General features: G+C 41.8%; 1 protein-coding gene across 3 annotated transcripts in view; it reads left to right on the forward strand.

The window, feature by feature from the left end:
* Window positions 1-413: 413 nt before the first annotated feature.
* The window catches only part of LOC311108783 (estrogen-related receptor gamma-like), a gene marked incomplete at both ends in the record, with an annotated part of 34,959 nt that continues 10,481 nt past the window's right edge, over window positions 414-24,891 (forward strand). For 2 of the 3 annotated variants that reach the window (XM_084151532.1, XM_084151533.1), the window contains 4 exons: window positions 414-469; window positions 15,797-16,042; window positions 16,216-16,373; window positions 17,078-17,194. In XM_084151532.1, coding sequence (XP_084007658.1) covers window positions 414-469; window positions 15,797-16,042; window positions 16,216-16,373; window positions 17,078-17,194 — 577 coding nt within the window. Of the gene's footprint in view, window positions 470-15,796; window positions 16,049-16,215; window positions 16,374-17,077; window positions 17,195-24,891 lie in introns of all 3 variants that reach the window. The other variant, XM_084151531.1, reaches the window with a different exon arrangement.

Raw genomic sequence — 24,891 nt, forward strand, 5'->3', positions numbered from 1 at the left:
CCCTAGCTTAGAGTGCTCTATCATAGAGCGAGCCACAACAGTTAAGACCTCACTGGCTGGAGTGTCAACACTGCTGCTAGAGGAAAAGTCAGTGAGCGCATGAGAAATAGACACAGATAGAGACAGCGAGACACACAGAAACAGAGAGAGAGAGAGAGAGAGAGAGAGAGAGAGAGAGAGAGAGAGAGAGAGAGAGAGAGAGAGAGAGAGAGAGAGAGAGAGAGAGAGAGAGAGAGAGGAGAGAGAGAGAGAGAGAGAGAGACTGTTGCTCCATTGAAAGTGTGTGTTTAAGAGAAAAACTGAGATTGGTAGAGACACAGAGAAAGAGAGTTATAGGGAGACAGACCAACTAAAGAAAGAGAGAGGAAGCTGACAGCGATCTTTGCTCCTCAGAGTATGGTGTCAAAGAGCACATGGATTTAGTAGAGATGTACCTCCCTGAGTGTTTCACCTATCACTCTGACACTGAGTAAGTACATGGACTATTCTGATCAATATTCTGTATGTATATACAACTGACTGTGGAGTGTAAAGAAAGTTAAATAGCACAGTAATGTAATGTTTGCATGTGCACTACGACTTGCTGTCTCGTTCTCAAATTAAGACCTTAGTTTGGGTGTTTTTATTTGCTATTTGGTGTGGTGGCGTCTTCTATGTCAGTACAAGCACATCTGTGTGAAACAGAGGTAGTGGGCTGTCATACAGTATGTAGTTATTTAGGGAACAAGTGTATTTTTACTGAAAAAGAGAGTGTCTGAATGAGAGGATTTTTACTGAAAAAGAGAGTGTTGGAATGAGAGATGAAACCCACGTACCTGCAGTGTGTACGCAGAGCTGAGGGAGTAGAACTGAGAGGGAAAGAGAAGGTGGGAGGGAGGGGAGCAAGAGAGAGTGAAAATGTGAGAGAAGAAAAGGGAGAGTTGGAAGTGAGAGAGAAAGAAGATTAGGAAGTAGAGGCAGATGAGGTGAGGAAAGCACAGTGAAATGTGTGGGGGTGAGTAGAGGATTTAGAGACAGAGCATGCGTTTATGTTTTGTGTAACTATGTGTTGTTGATAGTGTAATTACAGTGAAAATATGTGGTTCTCTGTAGCTCACTTAAAGCTGCAATATGTAACTTTTTGGGTGACCTGAGCAAATTCACATAGAAATGTGTGTTAAAGATCTGTCATTCTCATTGAAAGCATGTTTAAGAAGCGGTATATCTGTTCTATGTGCACTATTTCTATGCTCCCCGTTCTTAAGTTATGTTTTTGTGTCTTTTACTTTCGGTTTTGTACACCAGATTCAAACAGCTGAAAATACAATATTTTTGGTTATAGATGGTACAATGATTCTCCACACTATACTTGCTTGTTTTGTCACATAAACTGAAATTAAGTGGAAATGGTGGAGCGATTTCTGCGTAGTACATCTTTAATAGAACATGGCGCTTGCAATGTCAGGATAGTGTGTTCGATTTCTGGGACCACCCATACATAAACTGTTTGTTTGCACGCATGATTGTAAGTCGCTTTGGATAAAAACGTCTGCTAAATGGCATATATAATATACAGGTATAGGAGAAGTGTTACCATGTTTATCCCCTTCCCCAGTCTGTCAAGACATGTTGCGTGCACACTAACCCATCCTGCCCCAACAGCTCTAACCCTTAACTGGTTTGACACAACAGCTCCAACCCTTAACTGGTTTGACACAACAGCTCCAGCCCTTAACTGGTTTGACACAACAGCTCCAGCCCTTAACTGGTTTGACCCAACAGCTCCAGCCCTTAACTGGTTTGACCCAACAGCTCCAGCCCTTAACTGGTTTGACCCAATAGCTCCAGCACTAACTGGTTTGACCCAACAGCTCCAACCCTTAACTGGTTTGACCCAACAGCTCCAGCCCTTAACTGGTTTGACCCAACAGCTCCAACCCTTAACTGGTTTGACCCAACAGCTCCAACCCTTAACTGGTTTGACCCAACAGCTCCAACCCTTAACTGGTTTGACCCAACAGCTCCAACCCTTAACTGGTTTGACCAAACAGCTCCAGCCCCTCACTGGTTTGACCCAACAGCTCCAGCAACAACTGATTTGACCCAAGCCCACTACACACTTCAACTAAGACTCATCAGTGATGCTAGTGTTTCAGCTCCGGCCTGATACCTCATCTCCAATTGGTCCATTAGGAATCACCATGCACGAGACTCCTAATGGACCCAAATCACTGACCAGGGGGTTAGGAGTTAGGGGTTAGGGGCTAATTGAGGAAGTTAAGGAGGATGCATAGCTAGAGTAACCTACATCCACACATAGAGTACCAGTCAAATGTTTGGACACACCTACTCATTCCAGGGTTTTTCTTAATTTTTTACTATTTTCTACATTGTAGAATAATAGTGAAGACATCCAAACTATGAAGTAACACATATGGAATCATGTAGTAACCAAAAAAGTGTTAAACAAATCAAAATATATTTTATATTTTATATTTGAGATTCTTCAAATACCCACCCTATGCCTTGATGACAGCTTTGCACACTCTTGGCATTCTCTCAACCAGCTTCATGAGGTAGTCACCTGGAATGCATTTCAATTAACAAGTGTGCCTTCTTAAAAGTTAATTTGTGGAATTTCTTTCCTTCTTAGTGCATTTGTGTTGTGACAAGGTAGGGTATACAGAAGATAGCCCTATTTGGTAAAAGACCAAGTCCATATTATGGCAAGAACAGCTCAAACAAGCAAAGAGACACGACAGTCCATCATTACTTTAAGACATGAAGGTCAGTCAATACGGAACATTTCAAGAACTTTGAAAGTGCAGTCGCAAAAACCATCAAGCGCTATGATGAAACTGGCTCTCATGAGGACCGCCACAGGAATGGAAGACCCAAAAACAAAGTATACCCAAATAATCATTTTAATGAGACCTGAATGTATAGTTTTTCTACCCACCTTTTAGTCCTGTAAACAATTTTACACATTCCCTCCCTCCCTCTACTTCTTTTTCCTTCCCTGTGTGGGTGTGTGTGTGGGTGTGTGTGTGGGTGTGTGTGTGGGTGTGTGTGTCCCCGGCTCTCTTGTCCTTTTGGTCATCGTCTGTATTGTGACTCTGCTCATTTGAGAGTGAGTGTTGCCTCCTCTCGTTTCTTTTTTCTTTCTTTCTACACACACTGGGTTAGAGCCCTTTCTTTCTCTCCCTCTCTGTCTTTCACATTCTCTCTATCTGTCTGCTTCGATGTTTATCCCCCTCTCTCTTTCTGTCTGACCGTCAGTCGTTTCACGCTGCATTTTGCCCTTTGTTTCCAAGGTGCAATTAGAGTTGTTTTGGATACGAGCAGACAGAGGGTTGTACACACACACACACACACACACAAACACGCGCACACACACACACACATACACTGACACACTCACACACAGCCTGTTGTTTTATAATGTTCCTCTGAGTCTGATTTACACCCAGAGTCTATGGGAACTGCGCTGACAGGGCTTTGATGAGCCTTTATGAAGAGCCATAGATTATAGATCTGTCAGGTTAGATACCACGTCATGTCTTACCATTCCACTGTAATGCTATTGCATATTGGGGGAATTCTGACCCGAGTTAAGTGCACGTAAATGGAATGTAATTCCCTTTTTATTTCACTTTTCTCTCTTTGCATACTTAAGCATGAGAATAGCATATTCACCCACAATTTGTTTGGGGTGGAGATCACAGTGGAGGTGTGGCGGAGGTGTGTCTACAGATAAGGCCGTGTTCTGACCTTGACTTAATTCCCTAATTATTCCACCACCTTTAAGCGCGAGGAAACCATGAATAAGGTCGAGCGAACCTGCTTGTTCCAAGTGGAAAAAGCATCTACTATCTTTTTTCAGATAGAATTAACACCATTCTCATTGCACTGTATATATTGATACGAGCTTTTACGCTGCTACTCTCTGTTTATTATCTATGCAAAGTCACTTTAACTCTACCTACATGTACATATTACCTCAATTACCTCAACTAGCCGGTGCCCCCGCACATTGACTCTGCACCGGTACCCCCCTGTATATAGCCTCCCTACTGTTATTTTATTTTACTGCTGCTCTTTAATTATTTGCACATTTTATTTTTTACTTATCAATTTTTTACTTAACACTTTTTTTAACTTTCTTAAAACAGCATTGTTGGTTATGGGCTTGTAAGTAAGCATTTCACTGTAAGGTCTATACCTGTTGTATTCGGCACATGTGGCAAATAACATTTTATTTTATTTTATTTGACAAGCGCTAAGTAAATAATTTTTCTTTATGATCCCTGGAGACAAATGTGAAACCAGTCATATTGAAGCAAACCAGAGGTGAAAGTAAAACATGAGCCTATCACAATAATTAAAACAAAATGTCAAGAAAACTGTAGGTTATTATACCATAATGTATCATTAACACATGTCAGAGGCATGAAAAATGTGTGAATGGACTTGAAAATGGGTGGTATAGCCTACGCTCCAAAATGCGATGTGGTTTGACAAGAACACTGACATTTTGCCAAGGCAGAGATGAGTGGCCGACACCAAGACGTGCGGAAAACAGTGGACGCATAAATTCCAGCCTAATGACAATCGCCAAATGTCATTAAGCCTACACTTTTTGGTGTTTTGTGTAAAATATGGAGGCTGGAAATATGCTGTGAGTCGACGAACATGCACGGGTAGCCTAGTACAGGAGCCCTTTGAAGTTATATTTTGTACAAATAAAAAAAAGGGGGTAGATCAGCTTGAATATTGTAGATACATAAATACATACATATATACATACACATGTATACAGTACCGGCCTCACACTCCTCTTTCAATTCTGGTTAGAGCCAGTTTGCGCTGTTCTGTGAAGGGAGTAGTACACAGCGTTGTACGAGATCTTCAGTTTCTTGGCAATTACTCGCATGGAATAGCCTTCATTTCTCAGAACAAGAATAGACTGACGAGTTTCAGAAGAAAGTTATTTGTTTCAGGCCATTTTGTGCCTGTAATCAAACCCACAATTGCTGATTCTCCAGATACTGGGCTCCCGAGTGGCGCAGCGGTCTAAGGCACTGCATCTCAGTGCTTGAGGCGTCACTACAGACCCCCTGGTTTGATTCCAGGCTGTATCACAACCGGCCGTGATTGGGAGTCCAATAGGGCGGCGCCCAGCGTCGTCCGGGTTTGGCCGGTGTAGGCCGTCATTGTAAATAAGAATTTGTTCTTAACTGACTTGCCTAGTTAAATAAAGGTTAAATAAAAAATAAAACAAATACTCAACTAGTCTCAAGAAGAGCAGTTTTATTGCTTCTTTAATCAGCACAACAGTATTCAGCATAATTGCAAAATGATCAATTAGCCTTTAAAAATGATAAACTTGGATTAGCAAACACAATGTGCCATTGGAACACAGGACTGATGGTTGCTGATAATGGGCCTCTGTACGCCTATGTAGATATTCCATAAAAAATCTGCCATTTCCAGCTATAATAGCCATTTACAACATTAACAATGTCTACACTGTATTTCCGATCAATTTGATATTTTAATGGACAAAAAAATTGCTTTTCTTTCGAAAACAAGGACATTTCTAAGTGACCCCAAACTTTTGAACGGTAGTGTATATACAGTGGGGAAAAAAGTATTTAGTCAGCCACCAATTGTGCAAGTTCTCCCACTTAAAAAGATGAGAGACGCCTGTAATTTTCATCATAGGTACACGTCAACTATGACAGACAAAATGAGGGAAAAAAATCCGGAAAATCACATTGTAGGATTTGTAATGAATTTATTAGCAAATTATGGTGGAAAATAAGTATTTGGTCAATAACAAAAGTTTCTCAATACTTTGTTATATACCCTTTGTTGGCAATGACACAGGTCAAACGTTTTCTGTAAGTCTTCACAAGGTTTTCACACACTGTTGCTGGTATTTTGGCCCATTCCTCCATGCAGATCTCCTCTAGAGGAGTGATGTCTTGGGGCTGTCGCTGGGCAACACGGACTTTCAACTCCCTCCAAAGATTTTCTATGGGGTTGAGATCTGGAGACTGGCTAGGCCACTCCAGGACCTTGAAATGCTTCTTACGAAGCCACTCCTTCGTTGCCCGGGCGGTGTGTTTGGGATCATTGTAATGCTGAAAGACCCAGCCACGTTTCATCTTCAATCCCTTGCTGATGGAAGGAGGTTTTAACTCAAAATCTCACGATACATGGCCCCATTTATTATTTCCTTTACACGGATCAGTCGTCCTGGTCCCTTTGCAGAAAAACAGCCCCAAAACATGATGTTTCCACCCCCATGCTTCACAGTAGGTATGGTGTTCTTTGGATGCAACTCAGCATTCTTTGTCCTCCAAACACGACGAGTTGAGTTTTTACCAAAAAGTTATATTTTGGTTTCATCTGACCATATGACATTCTCCCAATCCTCTTCTGGATCACCCAAATGCACTCTAGCAAACTTCAGACGGGCCTGGACATGTACTGGCTTAAGCAGGGGGACACGTCTGGCACTGCAGGATTTGAGTCCCTGGCGGCGTAGTGTGTTACTGATGGTAGGCTTTGTTACTTTGGTCCCAGCTCTCTGCAGGTCATTCACTAGGTCCCCCCGTGTGGTTCTGGGATTTTTGCTCACCGTTCTTGTGATCATTTTGACCCCACGGGGTGAGATCTTGCGTGGAGCCCCAGATCGAGGGAGATTATCAGTGGTCTTGTATGTCTTCCATTTCCTAATAATTGCTCCCACAGTTGATTTCTTCAAACCAAGCTGCTTACCTATTGCAGATTCAGTCTTCCCAGCCTGGTGCAGGTCTACAATTTTGTTTCTGGTGTCCTTTGACAGCTCTTTGGTCTTGGCCATAGTGGAGTTTGGAGTGTGACTGTTTGAGGTTGTGGACAGGTGTCTTTTATACTGATAACAAGTTCAAACAGGTGCCATTAATACAGGTAACGAGTGGAGGACAGAGGAGCCTCTTAAAGAAGAAGTTACAGGTCTGTGAGAGCCAGAAATCTTGCTTGTTTGTAGGTGACCAAATACTTATTTTCCACCATAATTTGCAAATAAATTCATTAAAAATCCTACAATGTGATTTTCTGGGAAAAAAATTCTCAATTTGTCTGTCATAGTTGACGTGTACCTATGATAAAAATTACAGGCCTCTCTCATCTTTTTAGGTGGGAGAACTTGCACAATTGGTGGCTGACTAAATACTTTTTTCCCCCACTGTATATACAGTACATTCGGAAAGTATTCAGACCCCTTCCGTTTTTCCATTTACGTTATAGCCTTATTCTAAAATTGATTAAATAAAATGTTTTCCTCATCAATCTACACACAATACCCCATAATTACAAAGCGAAAACAGGTTTTTAGAATTTTTGCAATTTATTAAAAATAAAAAACAGATATACACAATTTACATAAGTATTCAGAGCTTTCACTATGAGACTCGAAATTGAGCTAAGGTGCATCCTGTTTCCATTGATCCAGAGCTGGCTGCCGGGCCAAACTGAACAATCGGGGGAGAAGGGCCTTGGTCAGGGAGGTGACCAAGAACCCGATGGTCACTTTGACAGAGCTCCAGTCCTATTTATGATATAATTTACAAAGATTATACATTTTTTAAACATTATTTCAAAAAAGTATGTTTTTTTTTAATCAATTAGTATATTTGAGTTTAACCACAATATTTGTTGTATTATTTGTTCTGTCCTTTCTGGTGGATTAAACTGAAATTGCAACCAACTTTCTATGGCGATATTTTGGAGATTATTTCATTTTCAAATAACCGAAAGTGAGAGGTTGTAATCTGAATAAAGGGAAAAAGGCCATTCTTGAACATGAGGTGGGACATTCTTTCTAATCTGCTAGAGAACCAGTTCGGATTTAAGTATAACTTTTGTATGACTGACGCCTTTAGTGAGAGGTCTAATGCTTTAATATTTAATCATTTTTGCCCTTCGAATTCATATTAATTATTAATAGGCCCGTTTAATTTTGTCTGGCTTGCCGTTCCAAATAAAATGGAATATTTTTTGCTCATATAATTTAAAAAACAGGTAGGTATGACTAAAGAGTTAATCAGGGTGATTGTTCCACAACTAGACAGGTATTTTCCTTTCCATGGTAGCAAGATCTTATCTATTTTTGCTACATTTCTATAAACATTTATTGAAGTGAGATTATTTATTTATTTTGGGATATGTATACCGAGTATGTCCACATTACCGTCAGACCATTTTATTGGTGAACTACACGGTAATGTAAAAGTTGTATTTTTTTGTGATCCAATATGTACACATCATAATTAGGTTGTAATCCAGATAGGTTAGAAAATGTATCTAGATCCTCTATTAATCAATCAATTTTATTTTATATAGCCCTTCTTACATCAGCTAATATCTCGAAGTGCTGTACAGAAACCCAGCCTAAAACCCCAAACAGCTAGTAATGCAGGTGTAGAAGCACGGTGGCTAGGAAAAACTCCCTAGAAAGGCGAAAACCTAGGAAGAAACCTAGAGAGGAACCAGGCTATGAGGGGTGGCCAGTCCTCTTCTGGCTGTGCCGGGTGGAGATTATAACAGAACCATGCCAAGATGTTCAAAAATGTTCATAAGTGACAAGCATGGTCAAATAATAATCAGGAATAAATCTCAGTTGGCTTTTCATAGCCGATCATTAAGAGTTGAAAACAGCAGGTCTGGGACAGGTAGGGGTTCCATAACCGCAGGCAGAACAGTTTAAACTGGAATAGCAGCAAGGCCAGGCGGACTGGGGACAGCAAGGAGTCACCACGGCCGGTAGTCCCGACGTATGGTCCTAGGGCTCAGGTCTCTCAGTTGGCTTTTCATAGCCGATCATTAAGAGTTGAAAACAGCAGGTCTGGGACAGGTAGGGGTTTCGTAGCCGCAGGCAGAACAGTTGAAACTGGAATAGCAGCAAGGCCAGGCGGACTGGGGACAGCAAGGTGTCATCATGCCCGGTAGTCCTGACGTATGGTCCTAGGGCTCAGGTTCTCAGAGAGAAAGAGAGAACGAGAGAATTAGAGAGAGCATACTTAAATTCACACAGGACACTGGATAAGACAGGAGAAGTACTCCAGGTATAACCAACTAACCCCAGCCCCCCGACACATAAACTACTGCAGCATAAATACTGGAGGCTGAGACAGGAGCGGTCCGGAGACACTGTGGCCCCATCCGAAGAAACCCCCGGACAGGGCCAAACAGGAAGGATATAACCCCACCCACTCCGCCAAAGCACAGCCCCCGCACCACTAGAGGGATATCCCCAACCACCAACTTACAATCCTGAGACAAGGCCGAGTATAGCCCATATTAGGCTGTGGAGGGATCCAAATTGTGGATTTAAAAGAAAACATGAATCACCAGCCTTCAATGACACCTTTGTTTTCAAGCCCTGGATTTCTAACCCCTTGAAATTATTGCTGGATCTGATTTTAATAGCTAACATTTCGATGGCCATAATAAATAGATATGCCGACAGTGGACAACTTTATTTTACTCCTCTTGACGGTTTAATATTTTCGGAGAAGTATACATTATTTACTATTTTACACCTAGGGTTACAATACATAACTTTAATGTATATATATATATATATATATATATATAATTCCAGTCGTACTTTATCAAAAGCCTTTTCAAAGTCAGCTATGAATACAAGGCCTGGTTTCCCAGATTTTTCAAAGTGTTCTATTGTTTCCAGTACTTGTCTTATATTATCTCCAATGTATCGTCCATGTAAAAAACCTGTCTGATTAGGATGAATAATATCCGACAATACCTTTTTAATTCTATGCGCTATGCATTTTGCTATAATTTTTGCATCACAACACTGAAGTGTAAGGGGCCTCCAATTTTTTTAATGGACTGGATCTTTATATTTACCACTTGGATCATGTTTCAGTAATAATGAAATCAGACCTTCTTATTGAGTATCTGATAATCTACCATTTTTATAAGAGTGGTTAGGAGACCCAAGCTATATGCTTCTGTAGGGCCCACATTTTAAAATGTTATAATTATGTATGCCCTGGCTTTTCCCTGTTTTATTTGACAATTTCTATCATGTTAAATATTAGCCACTATCGGGAGACACCGTCAGTAATACCCACATGCATTTATAAGTGTCACTTTAGTGTTTGTTTCCTTCATTTTGTAGCCTACATTTTGCATTGTTCCATTCCATTTACCTTTCTTTCCTATGTCATGCCCGTGCCGTTGTTCCTGAGCGTCGCTAGCATTAGTGGATCATATTAGGCTAACGTTGTGCAATAATTTATTAATAATAAATTTGAATCATTATGGAACTCAGACCACACTAAAACTGCAGCGTAGTGTACGGTTCACGATGACTGGACCGTTGTCATACAGTTCGAGGATTAGGGTAGATTTTAGGAAATATTGTTCAATCTCTATTGTACACTTTTTTCACCTTCCAATATTTCATGGATTGAACAATTGAATATGGCAATTTTCAGGATGAGTCAAACCACTATTTTTGATTTACCAATATATTTTGTGCATAAAGGCTCTCCAAACCATTTTTTATTTATTATTCATAAATACTTTCCTAACCCTAAATAATATACGAGATCTAAGTATTTTTAAATCTACCAATTGGTGCTAAAAAGGAGGCAAAGAGTATCCTACCAACAGGACATTAAAAACTGCAACCAGAAGCCATGGATTACAGGCAACATCCGCACCAAGCTAAAGGCTAGAGCTGCCGCTTTCAAGGAGCGGGACACTAATCTGGATGCTTATAAGAAATCCCGCTACGCACTCAGACGAACCATCAAACAGGCAATACAGGACTAAGATTGAATCATACTACACTGGCTCTGACGCTCGTCGAATGTGGAATGGCATGCAAACTATTACGGACTACAAAGGGAAACCCAGCCGCGAGCTGCCCAGTGACGTGAGCCTACCAGATGAGCTAAATGCCTTTTATGCTAGCTTCGAGGCAAGCAACACTGAAGTGTGCATGAGAGCATCAGCTGTTCCGGACGACTGTGTGATCACGCTCTCGGTAGCCGATGTGAGCAAGACCTTTAAACAGATCAACATTCACAAAGCCGCGGGGCCAGACAGATTACCAGGACGTGTACTCAAAGCATGTGTGGACCAACTGGCAAGTGTCTTCACTGACATTTTCAACCTCTCCCTGACCGAGTCTGTAATATCTACATGTTTCAAGCTGACCACCATAGTCCCTGTGCCCAAGGAAGCAAAGGTAACCTGCCTAAATGATTACCTCCCCGTAGCACTCACGTCGGTAGCCATGAAGTGCTTTGAAAGGCTGGTCATGGCTCTCATCAACACCATCATCCCGGAAACCCTAGACCCACTCCAATTCACATACCGCCCCAACAGATCCACAGATGACACAATCTCAATCGACTCCACACTGCCCTCTCCCACATGGACAAAAGGAACACCTATGTGAGAATGCTGTTCAATGACTACAGCTCAGCGTTCAACACCATAGTGCCCACAAAGCTCATCACTAAGCTAAGGACCCTGGGACTAAACACCTCCCTCTGCAACTGGATCCTGGACTTCCTGACGGGCCGCCCCCAGATGGTAAGGGTAGGCAACAACACATCTGCAATGCTGATCCTCAACACTGGGGCCCCTCAGGTGTGAGTGCTTAGTCCCCTCCTGTACTCCCTGTTCACCCACGACTGCGTGGCAAAACACGACTCCAACACCATCATTAAGTTTGCTGACGACACAACAGTGGTAGGCCTGATCACCGACAATGAAGAGACAGCCTATAGGGAGGAGGTCAGAGACCTGGCAGTGTGGTGCCAGGACAACAACCTCTCCCTCAATGTGAGCAAGACAAAGGAGCTGATCATGGACTACAGGAAAAGGCGGGCCTAACAGGCCCATTAACATCGACAGGGCTGTAGTGGAGCGGGTCGAGAGTTTCAAGTTCCTTGGTGTCCACATCACCAACAAACTATCATGGTCCAAACACACCAAGACAGTCGTGAAGAGGGCACGACAACACCTTTTCCCCCTCAGGAGACTGAAAAGATTTGGCATGGGTCCCCAGATCCTTAAAAAGTTATACAGCTGCACATCGAGAGCATCCTGACCGGTTGCATCACCGCCGGCGGTATCAGAGTAAGACTCCAGTCACCCAAGTCATAGACTGTTCTCTCTGCTACCGCATGGCAAGCGGTACCGGAGTGCCAAGTCTAGAACCATAAGGCTCCTTAACAGCTTCTACCCCCAAGCCAGTAGACTGCTGAACAATTCATCAATTGGCCAACCAGACTATTTACATTGACACCTCCCCCCTCCCTTTGTTTTTACACTGCTGCTACTTATTATCAATGCATAGTCACTTTACCCCTACCTACATGTACAAATTACCTCAACTAACCTGTACCCCCGCACATTGACTTGGTACCGGTACCCCCTGTATATAGCCTCGTTATTGTTATTTTATTGTGTTACTTTTTTATTTCATTTAATTTTTTAAGCATTTCACGGTAAGCATTTCATACCTGTTGTATTCGGCACATTTGACAAATACAATTTGATTTGAAATACCGTGTATTTATATGGCTTTCTTTCATTGATTCCTAGTATTCTGAACCGTTCTCTCCATATATTCTAGTGAGCCTGTCAAGAAAATTCTAATTCAAGGTACACCAAATTTAAAGGGATGGCTTTAGATTAAATTTACTAAAAACCCTACTGAATGAAAACTCCACGAGAAAATCTGTTGGCCAGCAAGTAGGAGGGTTTTCTGCGGTTTAATTAAATGTATTCAGCGTGCGCAAGGGAACCACGCCTGCAAAGCCTGTTAAGCACCTTCATAAGGTAAGTCAGAATACCAACTACTGAGAAGTGCGTAGGAAAGGCGTGCGTAGGAAAGGCGTACATTTCCTAAGTCATCGGGCCCTATGAGAGAAAATTCTATGGCCACCAAGTAATTGGAGAATGCCTTAATTCAGGTCTGTGGGCAGCTGACACAGCAACATCTACCTGTGTGATAGATAGCTGATGAGAGAACAAACTGGTTCCTTCACACTCCCTTGTCCTCTGCCAGCTTTGTTGGACCACTTCGGAGGGAACAATATATTAGTTTATCCATTTTAGAGCTGAAGTAGAATAAGGTTGAAGTTTGAATGACAGAGGTGTCTCTCTCTCTCTTTCTCTCTCTATTTCTTTCAATATCTCTCTCTCTCTGTGGATTTCGAGGGGCGATAGAGCGTGGTCATGGTTGACTCTGGTGATGTTTAGGGCAGCCAGATACTTTGCCTACCAAATGAGTGGTGGTCATGACCGTGTGGATTTACATGGCAGGAACAGAGCTTGGGTTCCACCACACAGACAGGGAGTTTGTGAGTGATTTTAAAGAGCGACTGCCTTTGAAAAGCAACTAATCCCTTTGAAAACGGCCTATTTTATATCAATATGAGTCAGAAACAGTTATTGTCAAAATTGACTACAAAGTTTAATTAGGATAATTTTGGTCATAAAGTCAGTCTCGTCTAAAACAGAGTTTGTAACATCCGTGCGTCACAACGGATAAAGGAAGGTTGGGTTTTGATTTGACAATATCCATTTGCCCACTAATATGGGGTGAACAGCTGCGGTGATTGTTCTCTTTCCAATAGTATAGACAGTGAGGCAGATCTGCCCAGCAGCTCCGACTTTGTTTACATAAGACAACACGTTGCAAATGTCTTTATTTGAGGAATACTGCACCAAACACCTTAGTTAGATTTCTTGAGTTATCTTAGATTCATAGAGTACCACAGTATGAGTCATAATACCCATAAAACCTAGCGGTCAAATAAGGAAATGGTTCCAATCGTTTTTCCACCATTCATTTTTCCCATAAAGGATTTTAGAAACACTTAAAATAAGGGCTGTGTTTCATGTAGGCTTACCCTGGTGTGACATTTTGATAACTGTGTAAATCTCTCTTGGACAAGGTGACTTTTATCAATATATTCGCCTGTATTTACCCCCCCAAAATGAAATGCTAATTAGCTCCTTATGTGGCTATCATAAAGAACTACAAATGCCATGAGGATCTGGACGAGACTGCCGAATCGAGGCAAAGGTAAGAATCTCTGGATTAACTGTCTAATGTCAGCAAAATTTAGGAATTAATAAATTGGCTACGTTTCTTTAAATTGACAATTCTGCGAACTGTCTTGTGCATGTTTTAAATTGACACTAACTGTTAGCAAAGGTGTCAGCTAGAGATGACGTGCAGGAGCTTGCAGGGATTTTTAGTCTTGAATGATGTCTACTTTGATGCTAATGAGCATTTTCGAATCTGAGAGAAAATAGAGACAAATATATTGATATAAGTCACTTTGTCCGAGAGAGATTTACATGGTTATCAAAACGTCACACAAGGGTAAGCTTACACGAAACACAGCCCTTATTTTCTATGTAAAAAAAATTCCCTATGGGAAAAATGAATGGTGGAAAAACAATTGGAACCATTTCCCTGTTTGACCGTTAGGTTTTATGGGTATTATGACACCTCCACTGTGGAGCTTTATTCTGGGGATTTTCAGGACGTGAAATAGGCTTCCCCGTCTAATCTCATGGAGGACAAACATCCTTAACCAAATGCAGAATCGGTCAGGAAACACAACTCCATGACTGAAATCTTGTTTTTCTAATGAGCAACAGAAAAACATACGTGCCAATTGGCGTGTTCAGTGGCTCTTTGATGGCAAGCGAGCATGTGTGAGTGTTTGAGTGTTTACGATGACACAAGGCCACATTTGAAAAAATGTGAATGAAGTATGTACAGTGTGTGTGCTAGCCAATGGCCACATGGGTCAGCACAGCATTTAAACATGCATGTAAACGCCATATGTTTTGGAATACTTTCACGTACACTGTAGGTATCAGTTAATCTAAAATAAGAATAAGTGTGCCCAGTTCCTGGACCACATGACAACATTAGTGTCTATTCTGCTTTTATCTCTCACATGGGCAGGCTCATCTGTGCTTTAACATGCATGAATGTAGGGGGATGAACACCCATCCATACAGTAGAATGTGAAAACACATGGCGTACAGTTTGAACAATTCCATTAACATACGGCACTAGCATACAAACACAGTACATTCCTAAAATGAATACCTCTACAACTCTCAACTTGACAGAGCTGGAATTCTGATGAAAATACTTGGCTTTTGGTAACTGAACACAATGGGTAATATTTACTGCATCATACCTTCACCAAGAGATCTGTGAGAATAAACCTCTGGGCCAGAATCTTTGTTTTGGTTTCCATATGTTTGCCTACGCAATCTCCTGTTGTCATAACAAGTTGGTCTAATAGACCCCAGCTTTGCATATGTGGGAAACTGCAAACGGCTGGGTGGGTGAGCGTGGAGATGGATGGATAGATAGACAAACAGAGAGATAAAGGGATCAGGAGAGAGGGATAGGGGTAGGAGGCACAGAGGAAGAGGGAGAGAGTGACAGAGAATGGAGAGAGGGGGAGACGGTTCCTACCCTTTTTCTTTTTGTCCCTGTGATAGAGTAAGGGAAAGGGGGAGGGGGAATGTGTGATGGAAGATGGTTGGTTATCAGTGTGTATGTGGTCAGAACAGGTATGAGATTGTATGGGTGGGTGTATTTGTGTAGGTCTGCATAGAGGTCAAGTGTTCTAACTGACCGATAGATCTAGACAGAAAGGATATCTTACACACATCCAAGCCAATGTACCACCCATTATGTTAACAGATGTTACCATAAATGAATCCCCTTTCCTCCTGTCAGGCTCCTGGGCAGGATGTCTGTGAGGGGCTTGGACCACCCCTGTCCCCCCATAAAGCGCGAGCCCTCCAGCCCCAGCCCCAGCTTCCAGGGGGACAGCCCATCCCAACCCAGCCCTGAGGGCTCCTCCTCAGACACCAACTCCAGCTTTGGTCTCCTGGGCAAGAGTCACAACCACACCAACGGCTTGGACTCACCAGGGCTCTATGGACACACAGCGGGCATGGGGAACAATGGCACAGCCAACAGGTGTGTGTGTCTTTTTGTCTGTGTGTGTGTGTGTGTGTAGGGCTTTATGCTTGGGTGCATGTACCATATACAGTATGTGTGTCTAACCCCTTTCTCACTCTCTCTCTCTCTCTCTCTCTCTCTCTCTCTCTCTCTCTCTCTCTCGCTCTGTCTCTCTCTCTCTCTCCCTTCAGGCGGTTTGGTGGTGAGGATGGCCAGGTGAAGTGTGAGTTCTTGCTGGATTCTGTGGCTAAGAGGCTGTGTCTGGTGTGTGGAGATGTGGGGTCAGGGTACCACTACGGAGTGGCCTCCTGTGAGGCCTGCAAGGCTTTCTTCAAGAGGACCATCCAGGGTAAGACACAATAATTAATAGAAACAATGGGGTTAAGAGTTCACCTGAAGTGCCCACGTGTGTTACAGTATATATGGACAGACACCAGAGGTGTATTGCTTTGTACTGATAAACTTGCAGTAGGCTGATAAGTTCCCAGCCCCTGTTTTAGTATCAACACCTGATCAACTCTAAGGACGCAAGCTTACAGGTTCCGTTACAGGTTGTGTGTGTTTGTATGTGTGTCTCATCCATATGTTTGCAGCATATTGTGTGGGGGTTTTAATGTGATTGTCTGTGACTGTGCGTGTTCCAGAGGCATGGCCCTCGCGTGGTAAGACCAGCTTTAGGCTCCTTAAGCCGCCTCCACATGCAAATGGCTCAAAGTTCATACCTGGATGGCTGCCAGATCAAATGCTTACATTAGATCTGATGATCAGGTGATCAGATGCTTCCTGATTTTAATAGGATGTGGCAGCTCAGAGTGCTGCTGATTAGCTGACTTCCAGGAAAGTTTCCTGGTTTTCCTCATTGGAGTTTCCTGTGTCTTTTCAGCATCTTGTTTGTTTTGAAGTGGTTGAATGAACGGTTTTAGACGTGATAGAGAACATTGTCCCCTTTTCTTGACTGGCTTTCTGTCTCTCAATCTCTCCCCTCTCTGTCTTTACATGTTTCTCTCTATTTCGCTCTATCTATCCCCCCTCTCCTTTCTTTCCCACCCACAGGTAACATCGAGTACAGCTGCCCGGCCACCAGTGAGTGTGAGATCACCAAGCGGAGGAGGAAGTCGTGTCAGTCCTGTCGCTTCATGAAGTGTCTCAACGTGGGCATGATGAGAGAAGGTGAGGAAGGAACTTCTCTACTCCTCTATGTACCTTTAAATATAAACTGAGCGTAGAAAACATTATGAAGGGGAGGAGACAGGTTAAAGAATAATATTTCAACCTTGAGACAATTTTGACATGGATTGTGTATGTGTGCCATTCAGAGGGTGAATGGGCAAGACAACATATTTAAGTGCCTTTAAACGGGGTATAGTAGTAGGTGCCAGGCACACTGGTTTGAGTGTGTCAAGAACTGCAATGCTGCTGGGTTTTTCACTTTTAACACTTTCCTGTGTGTATCAAGAATGGTCCACCACCCATAGGACATCCAGCCAACTTGACACAACTGTCGGAAGCATTTGAGTCAACATGGGCCAGCATCCCTGTGGAACACTTTTGACACCTTGTAGAGTACATGCCCTGATGAATTGAGGCTGTTCTGAGGGCAAAAGGGGGGTCAACTCAATATCAGGAAGGTGTTCCGGTGTTCCTAATGTTTGGTATACTCGGTGTACACAATCCATGTCTCAATTGTCTCAAGGCTTAAAAATCCTTCTTTAACCTGTCTTCTCCCCTTCATCTACACTGATTGAGGGGATTTTAACAATCGACATAAATAAGGGATCATAGCTTTCACCTGGATTTACCTGGTCAGTCTATGTCATGGAAAGAGCAGGTGTTCATAATGTTTCTATATCCCAATGGATCTTTATCTATTCAGTCTTATAACCGTGTTTTAATACAATGAAGAGAAAGAAACTAAAAATCAAGATCTAGGATATCTTTGAAGTAAAGACAACAGGTCTCCATACGTTGGCAAATCTATTAGTGTAGAGGGAGTCTGGATCTACAGAGGGAAATGTAATCCCTTTGCCTGTTAAACAGGTCCAGCCCCTTAGTGCCTGCTAGTGTTACTGCTCAGTGTTCATGTATGGTGTTAGCAGAACAATGCCCAGTGTCTCTATAGGACGCTACTGGCTACGATACCTCTGAAATAGAAAATGGCTGTCTGCCAGAGTATGTGTGTGTGAACGTGTGTGTCTATCATTCTCTTTCTCTCCGACATACAGTCTCTTTTCCAATTTGTCACACTACTCACACATGCACAGAATAGAAATAGATTATCTAGAACAACAGACATATCTTACATTCTACATCTATGGCCCCCAGAGACTCTGGAGAGTTTTATAGTTAGTGTCTGGTGCAGCGGTCTCATGGTCTTGTGGTCTTGTGGTCAAGACTGAAGTGTGTGGCTGCCGGTGACATATTGTTGGCCAGATATAGAAGTGACCCAAAAAGGCAAAGCTTCACTGTATGAACCACTTATTGAAGGCTGCGTGTGAGCAACCGACAGCTGTTTATCAAATAAGAGGGGGAGGAGTGAGAGAAAGAGAGAGGATAGAGAGAGAGAAGGAAAGAGAGTTTACTGCCACCTGCTCCCTCCCCCTTCAGCTCATCAGCTTTGATTTAATCATCCGTCAACCAGGGTGACAAGGATCCAACATCTGTTTACGGTCACCCTGTGTGTTTGTATGTGTACGAGCGTGTGCTCGTGCGTGCATGTGTCTCCTTTTTTAATTAGCTTATTTTTAATAGGGGAAGGGCATCTCCAGCACCCAGCCCTGGCTCCTATAGCAATGCCCCCCCCCGCTCCCACCCCCCACCCCCCTCGTAAATTCGTCCAGATGCCTTGTGGGATTTCTGGACCTCCATGAAATGTGAACCGTGCCTCGTAACTCCCATCGTAACCCCCCCTGGTAGCGGTTCTCGCAACGTGCCTCATCGTGCCTGGTAACGCCCCTCTTCCTCTGGGGGGCTGCAGTAAAGGTAGAGACAGAGTGGTGTGACTTTTAACAGGGGAGAGAGGTGCATGTCAGCACAACACACAGCTAAAGGATAGAAACCCTTGGTCTAGAATAGAGACCTGGATAGAAGTTGATTGAGCACGGAATCAGTGTTCCGTTTCACAATTCAGTAGGGCAGTGGACTGACAAATATTCTAATTGTTCCACTACTTGGAACACTGTTCTTACCTCATGTGGTTAAATCAGAAAAAATACTTTATGCATACTCTCTCCCCAGAGCAGTGTGCATCTATGAGGTTTGTCCTAATCATATCACATAGCACTAATCACATGGAAGACAATCTAAGTTCTGGTCACACCGTTGAAATAGAATGAGTAGAATTCTAATGATATAGGTAAGGCTTGACCTTATTATATACACAAAAATAGCTCCATTCTTTAGTTTGTTTATCTCTTTAAAGAATAAGAGCTTTTGACGTCCTTTCATGACCCAGAGCCTGACTAACAAGCTTGCAGTAGGCTAATAAGGAAGGGCATTCGTTGACATCAGACCATTAGCCGAAGCAGCTTAGGATAGTTCCTCAGTCAGTGGCTTTTCTACTACACATACAGTACATGCAGACGGCTATATGTGCCGGGTCTCTCCCAGGGGGAAATTATGTCATGTAGAATGGTGATCCGGGTCAGTTTTCTTGTGCTCAGTGGATATCCGTGCTCTTGATCCTGCCGGGTGTGTTTTGGGAATGTGTAAAGCCCCCTTCGAAGGGTGCAGGGGGACTTCAAACAGGGGTGAGGGCAGAGGGGAGAGGGGAGGGGGGAGGGGAAGTGACCCAACACCCGCCTCCTTATTGGAACCCTCAGATCTCTCCGACACAGAGAGATGTAGAGTGTAGAATGTGTGTCTGTGTATGTATGTGTGTGTGTGTGTGTCTGTATGTGTTTGTACACTGTTATCCTTCAGGGCTATTCTTGTCCCTTTGGTTGTCAGCACATTCCTCTCTGAAGAGTTACACTTAGCTCAGATGCCTATGTTTAACTCTTTGACCATCCTCACACCCACACACACATACATACATACAGAACAAACCTTACACACTAACACACCTATTGCTCCTTTGCTTTCATATAATCCAGTGTGTGTGTCAACACAGTGAAATCCCTCCCTACAGACACACCCTCATCACCCGTCACAAACTTCAAACTGTAGCACCTGCCAACCGCTAGACTAATCCAGACCGTGTTTCCGACCACAGTGGAAGGACTGACATCACTAAAGGTCCAGGGGTCCTAGCTTACCCGGCTATCCAATCCTTAATACCTTCCCTCACCCCTTAACCCTGGCCCCTCTTATCTTACTATTCATGGACTATTGATGTGTTAAGAGTATGAAACCCCTGAGCCTCAACCCTACCTCTAGCTTCACGTCCACATCCTGGCTCAACCGTAACCCTAACGCTATCCCCTCATGCTAATAAAAGCTCTCTCAAGTCACATTAGTATGAGATTCTCTTTGGATACCACTGGATGGTGGAATGTGCGTATGGTATTGGCACTAACCCTGGAACTGACCCTGTAATTGTAGGATTATTTTATGTATCATTATGACATGTGGGGAGATGCCAAAGGTAAAATGTAATAAACATGTTTGATATTGTATAATTAAGAAACATGTTTAAATAAGAAATGTAGACATTAAGTGTATGCTATGTTTTAAATGAATGCATGTGTTCTTTCACAGAGGCGTTCAACAGTGTGCATTGCATTAGTTCTGTTTTAAGAAGGGGGCCTGCGTTACGCAGCCAATAGAATGATAGAATGAAAAGGCTTCATATAGAAAAAGCATTCATGACCTTTTGGAGTGGACATTATGTGACAGCTGGATGTTGAAAAAGAAGGACGGTGCAGAACTAAAATAAGTTAGGAATGTGCGCATGTTTGTTTATTTGTGTGTATAAAAGAGATCTCTAAGTCAGAGAGAGACAGTTTATCCATGGAGAAAAAACTCAGGCTTTTTGTTATGCAATAAAGAGTCTAAATTCTTGAATTCACAGGCTTCCGTGTCTATAGAGATATTTTGTTTGAGTTGATTATTTCTTAGTCAAATGTTTCTACGACATATTTGGCACCCCAGATGGGACCTGATAGGGATCAGAGACGGTGTGCATCTGCGGTTGTGAAACGGCTTGGACGGACCATACAAACAAAAGCGGCCGCTTTTAAAAGGTAAGCCAAGTTCTTACTAATATAGTATAAACGTTTGTGTGGTCCGATCCGGGGCTCGGCAACATCTAAAGAAATACCAAGTAGGTCTCTCCAAATTTAAGAACCAGAAAGTTAGACACTAGGAGCTTTTGAATTTAAGAATACATGTCGCTGTTGTTTGTCAGAACCGTCTGTTCAATTGATTTGATTCATTTGATTCAGTTGATTCAGCTGATTCATCTTGCTGATTGCTCTGTCCGGGTCATTTCGACACGGGCGGCTGTCCAGCTGGTTGAGTGATCAGGAATAACATGTTAAGTCCTTCGAATACCGCTATGAACGTGTAGCAAAAGTATATCGTTTATAGACGCTTTGGAAAGCTAAAATTCCAGAGGACTGAACGGGCAGGTCATCATCCTGTGTGTGGTGATGCCAAACTTAGGTCTTGAGAAAGCTTGAGACCTAGGGGGCTAATAAATATAAATCCTGTGAATAGACGCTTTGGAAAGCTAAAATTCCAGAGGACTGAACGGGCAGGTCATCATCCTGTGTGTGGTGATGCCAAACTTAGGTCTTGAGAAAGCTTAAGACCTAGGGGGCTAATAAATATAAATCCTGTGAATAGACGCTTTGGAAAGCTAAAATTCCAGAGGACTGAACGGGCAGGTCATCATCCTGTGTGTGGTGATGCCAAAATTAGGTCTTGAGAAAGCTTAAGACCTAGGCGGCTAATAAATATAAATCCTGTGGATAAACGCTTTGGAAAGCTAAAATTCCAGAGGACTGAACGGGCAGGTCATCATCCTGTGTGTGGTGATGCCAAAATTAGGTAGGGTGGGACAGGTAAAAAAGTTGGGTCATCTTGAGTAGGTGAACGGGTTAAATAATCACAGGGGCTCAAACTTTTTGATAAAGTGTAAACCAAGACTAGGTCTGCTCATCTGCTCATGAGTGGTTTACCTTGGTGGCTGTGAGTCATTCAACTGTCTGATTCATTTGGGCACAAGTGGCTACTCATCTGTGTGAGTGAGAATAATATGAAATCCTGCAAGTAAATAGCCTTTCTGTAAGGAAAGGAAATCTATTTGAGGTTGTTTGAAGCTTCTGTCTGATGGACAAAGGGTGTGCCCAATCTCACATTAGGAAAGAGAAGAATAAATGGTGCGTGGATATTCATTGACCAACTGAGTGTAGAAAATTCACGTTACCAGGAGGGGTAGAATAAATCCTGTTGGAGGAACAGGTCACATTTATTGGTGTGGTCATACGACGTCTATGCATTGTAATTTGATAAATCTGTTAGGGTATGTGTCTGACATTATATTTAGAAACTTTAGAGGTAATGCAGTATTATGATAAATTGACTACGTAAAATAATAACTAGAATAGGGTTAACACTTCAAATTTGGGCCTTTTGATAGAATAAAATATTCCTGTAGGTTATACAAAGTAATTAAGGGCGTTTAAGAACAACATAAATATGGAATAAGAGTGGTATAATGATGTAAATTGGTCACACTCTGAAGTTTGAATGATGAGATATAGAGGTGTGTTTGATAATTATATATACATTGAAATAATAAGCTTTTCTTGTATATGATATCTTGGAGTTTCGTACAACAATGCCTGTCATAGAATTTTGTAAGATCGGGGAATAGTGACCAGCCTATATGATTCTAGGAGGATTCTATGACTAAGGGAAAGGATTTGAGTAATTTGTTGTTTGTTCTGCTGAGACTAGATGGTGATTAACAGATTGTGGCAATAAAGAATAATTAGAAACATGAAGGGTTTGGTAGATATGAATAAATTGGAGTATAATGAATTTTATGTGGGTATGGTAAATATGAGGGATTGGATAAAATTATAGGTGTTGACTTGCTCAAACACGTAGACAGACGTGGAAATGGGAGAGAGTACATAGGACATGTGGTAGAATTAAGCAATATAATAAACTATCTATTATTTCAGAAGCATATATATAATTCATTTGGTTAGGTTGTTAGATCTGTTTCCAAATCAATGAATGTGGGGTTTGACTTGTTGACTGCTAAGTTGAGTACGTTGAGCGTGTGAGATCTGTGTCCTTCAAAGCTATTTTCTGATAAAGTGTGGTATGTGTTAGATACTAAAATTACTGACCATTATCATTGGAATAACAGAGGATTAACTTGTCATTTCGATAAAGCATAGATTCTGCATCGCTGAACAGAGTCTAGGGTTTCTAAGTATAGTTTAGCTATAGTTGTGGGGTGTTTAGATTGAAGGAACAGTCAGGATAAGATTGGAAGATCTAGTAGCCTGCGTCTTTTCAGACTGAAGGACTCACTTATTCAACGGGAAAGGAGGAGTGTCTATAGTCTAAATCAGAAAGGACAGTTACATTTGAATAGCGGACTGGCAATTTGGATAAGAGATTTGGCCATAATTTGAATTGTTTAGGTAGACTGGAATGAAAGTAAGGTAGTTTAATATATGAATATACATATATTATTAGTTATTGTTGGGATGTGAATAGACTTTACTAATGCCATGAATTAGTTTCCGGTTAAAAGAGAGTCATACTTGTTTGACTGTATCGAGCTGAAATAGTTATTTAAAGAAAGTTTGAATAGCTGGATGGAAAAAATTTATTTGACAAAATTCTAATTGTTATTACTTTATTCTATGGTTTGCGTGACATCAGTAATGTATGCGAATATTTGGTGAATTTTAGAATGATAATGTATTTTTATTACGTGAACTAGGGGATGCAAGGAGCGTTGGCTTTTTTGCTGAGGGAATAGCATCAATTTATAGTGGGTTCTGGATTTGTTGAATAAACAAACTTATATTTTAAACTAAAGTAATGCAATAGGCTACAATTATAACATTATCAGAAAAAGGCACTATATGCTCATCTGTGGTCCGCTGTAGCTCAGTTGGTAGAGCACGGTGCTTGCAACGCCAGGGTTGGGTGTTCGATTCCCAAGGGGGGCTAGTATAAGTATAGAAAGGTATGAGCTCATGAATGGAGTGTTGTTTGGAAAAAGAGCATCTGCTAAAATGATAATGGGTATGGAGAGGAGAGTACGTGGTAGTCATTGAATAAGGTTTTGTTAGATTAAACAAATGACAATGGTGGAAGGTGTAGTTAACTTAATAAAATGGGTTATTATCTAGTGTCTTCTAAGTGGGAGTTTTCTTTTAAGGATTGATGGGAGTCTCCTATATTATTAGGTTAGGGGTAAAGTAGGGCGACGTATCAAACAATTTTAAATGGATGCTGGGGTTAATGATTGTTGATGAGATAGGACTGGGGATATGTATGATGTTTTGTGTGTAATTACTATCTTTGGATTGTTGATTATATGTTAACGACATGTATACTTTCTCTTCCAGGAACATGGGGATTTCTTTAGTGGGAGGTTTAAAAAGTCTGTAGGCTAGGGTGGAACTAGATAGTAAAATTAAGTAGTTTTATTTTTAGGTTGTCATAGGGAGCTACAAAAATAAATAAGGCCTGGCCATTTTTGTTTGTTTATTGTTTTACTGTATGGTGTTCAAATAACCACAAACAAACTACTTAGTATGAAAAGTTAGTTGTATAGGATTTTTATTTCTATTTGGGTTTTTTTGACAGGATGGAAGTGAAATATCTTAAAGGGGCATACACATGTAATTTGGGTTATTTACTGAGGGATAAGTAAATATGTATGATTTATTTTG

This window comes from Coregonus lavaretus (genome assembly GCF_964263955.1).
Source record: "Coregonus lavaretus genome assembly, chromosome: 33".
Taxonomy (NCBI): domain Eukaryota; kingdom Metazoa; phylum Chordata; class Actinopteri; order Salmoniformes; family Salmonidae; genus Coregonus; species Coregonus lavaretus.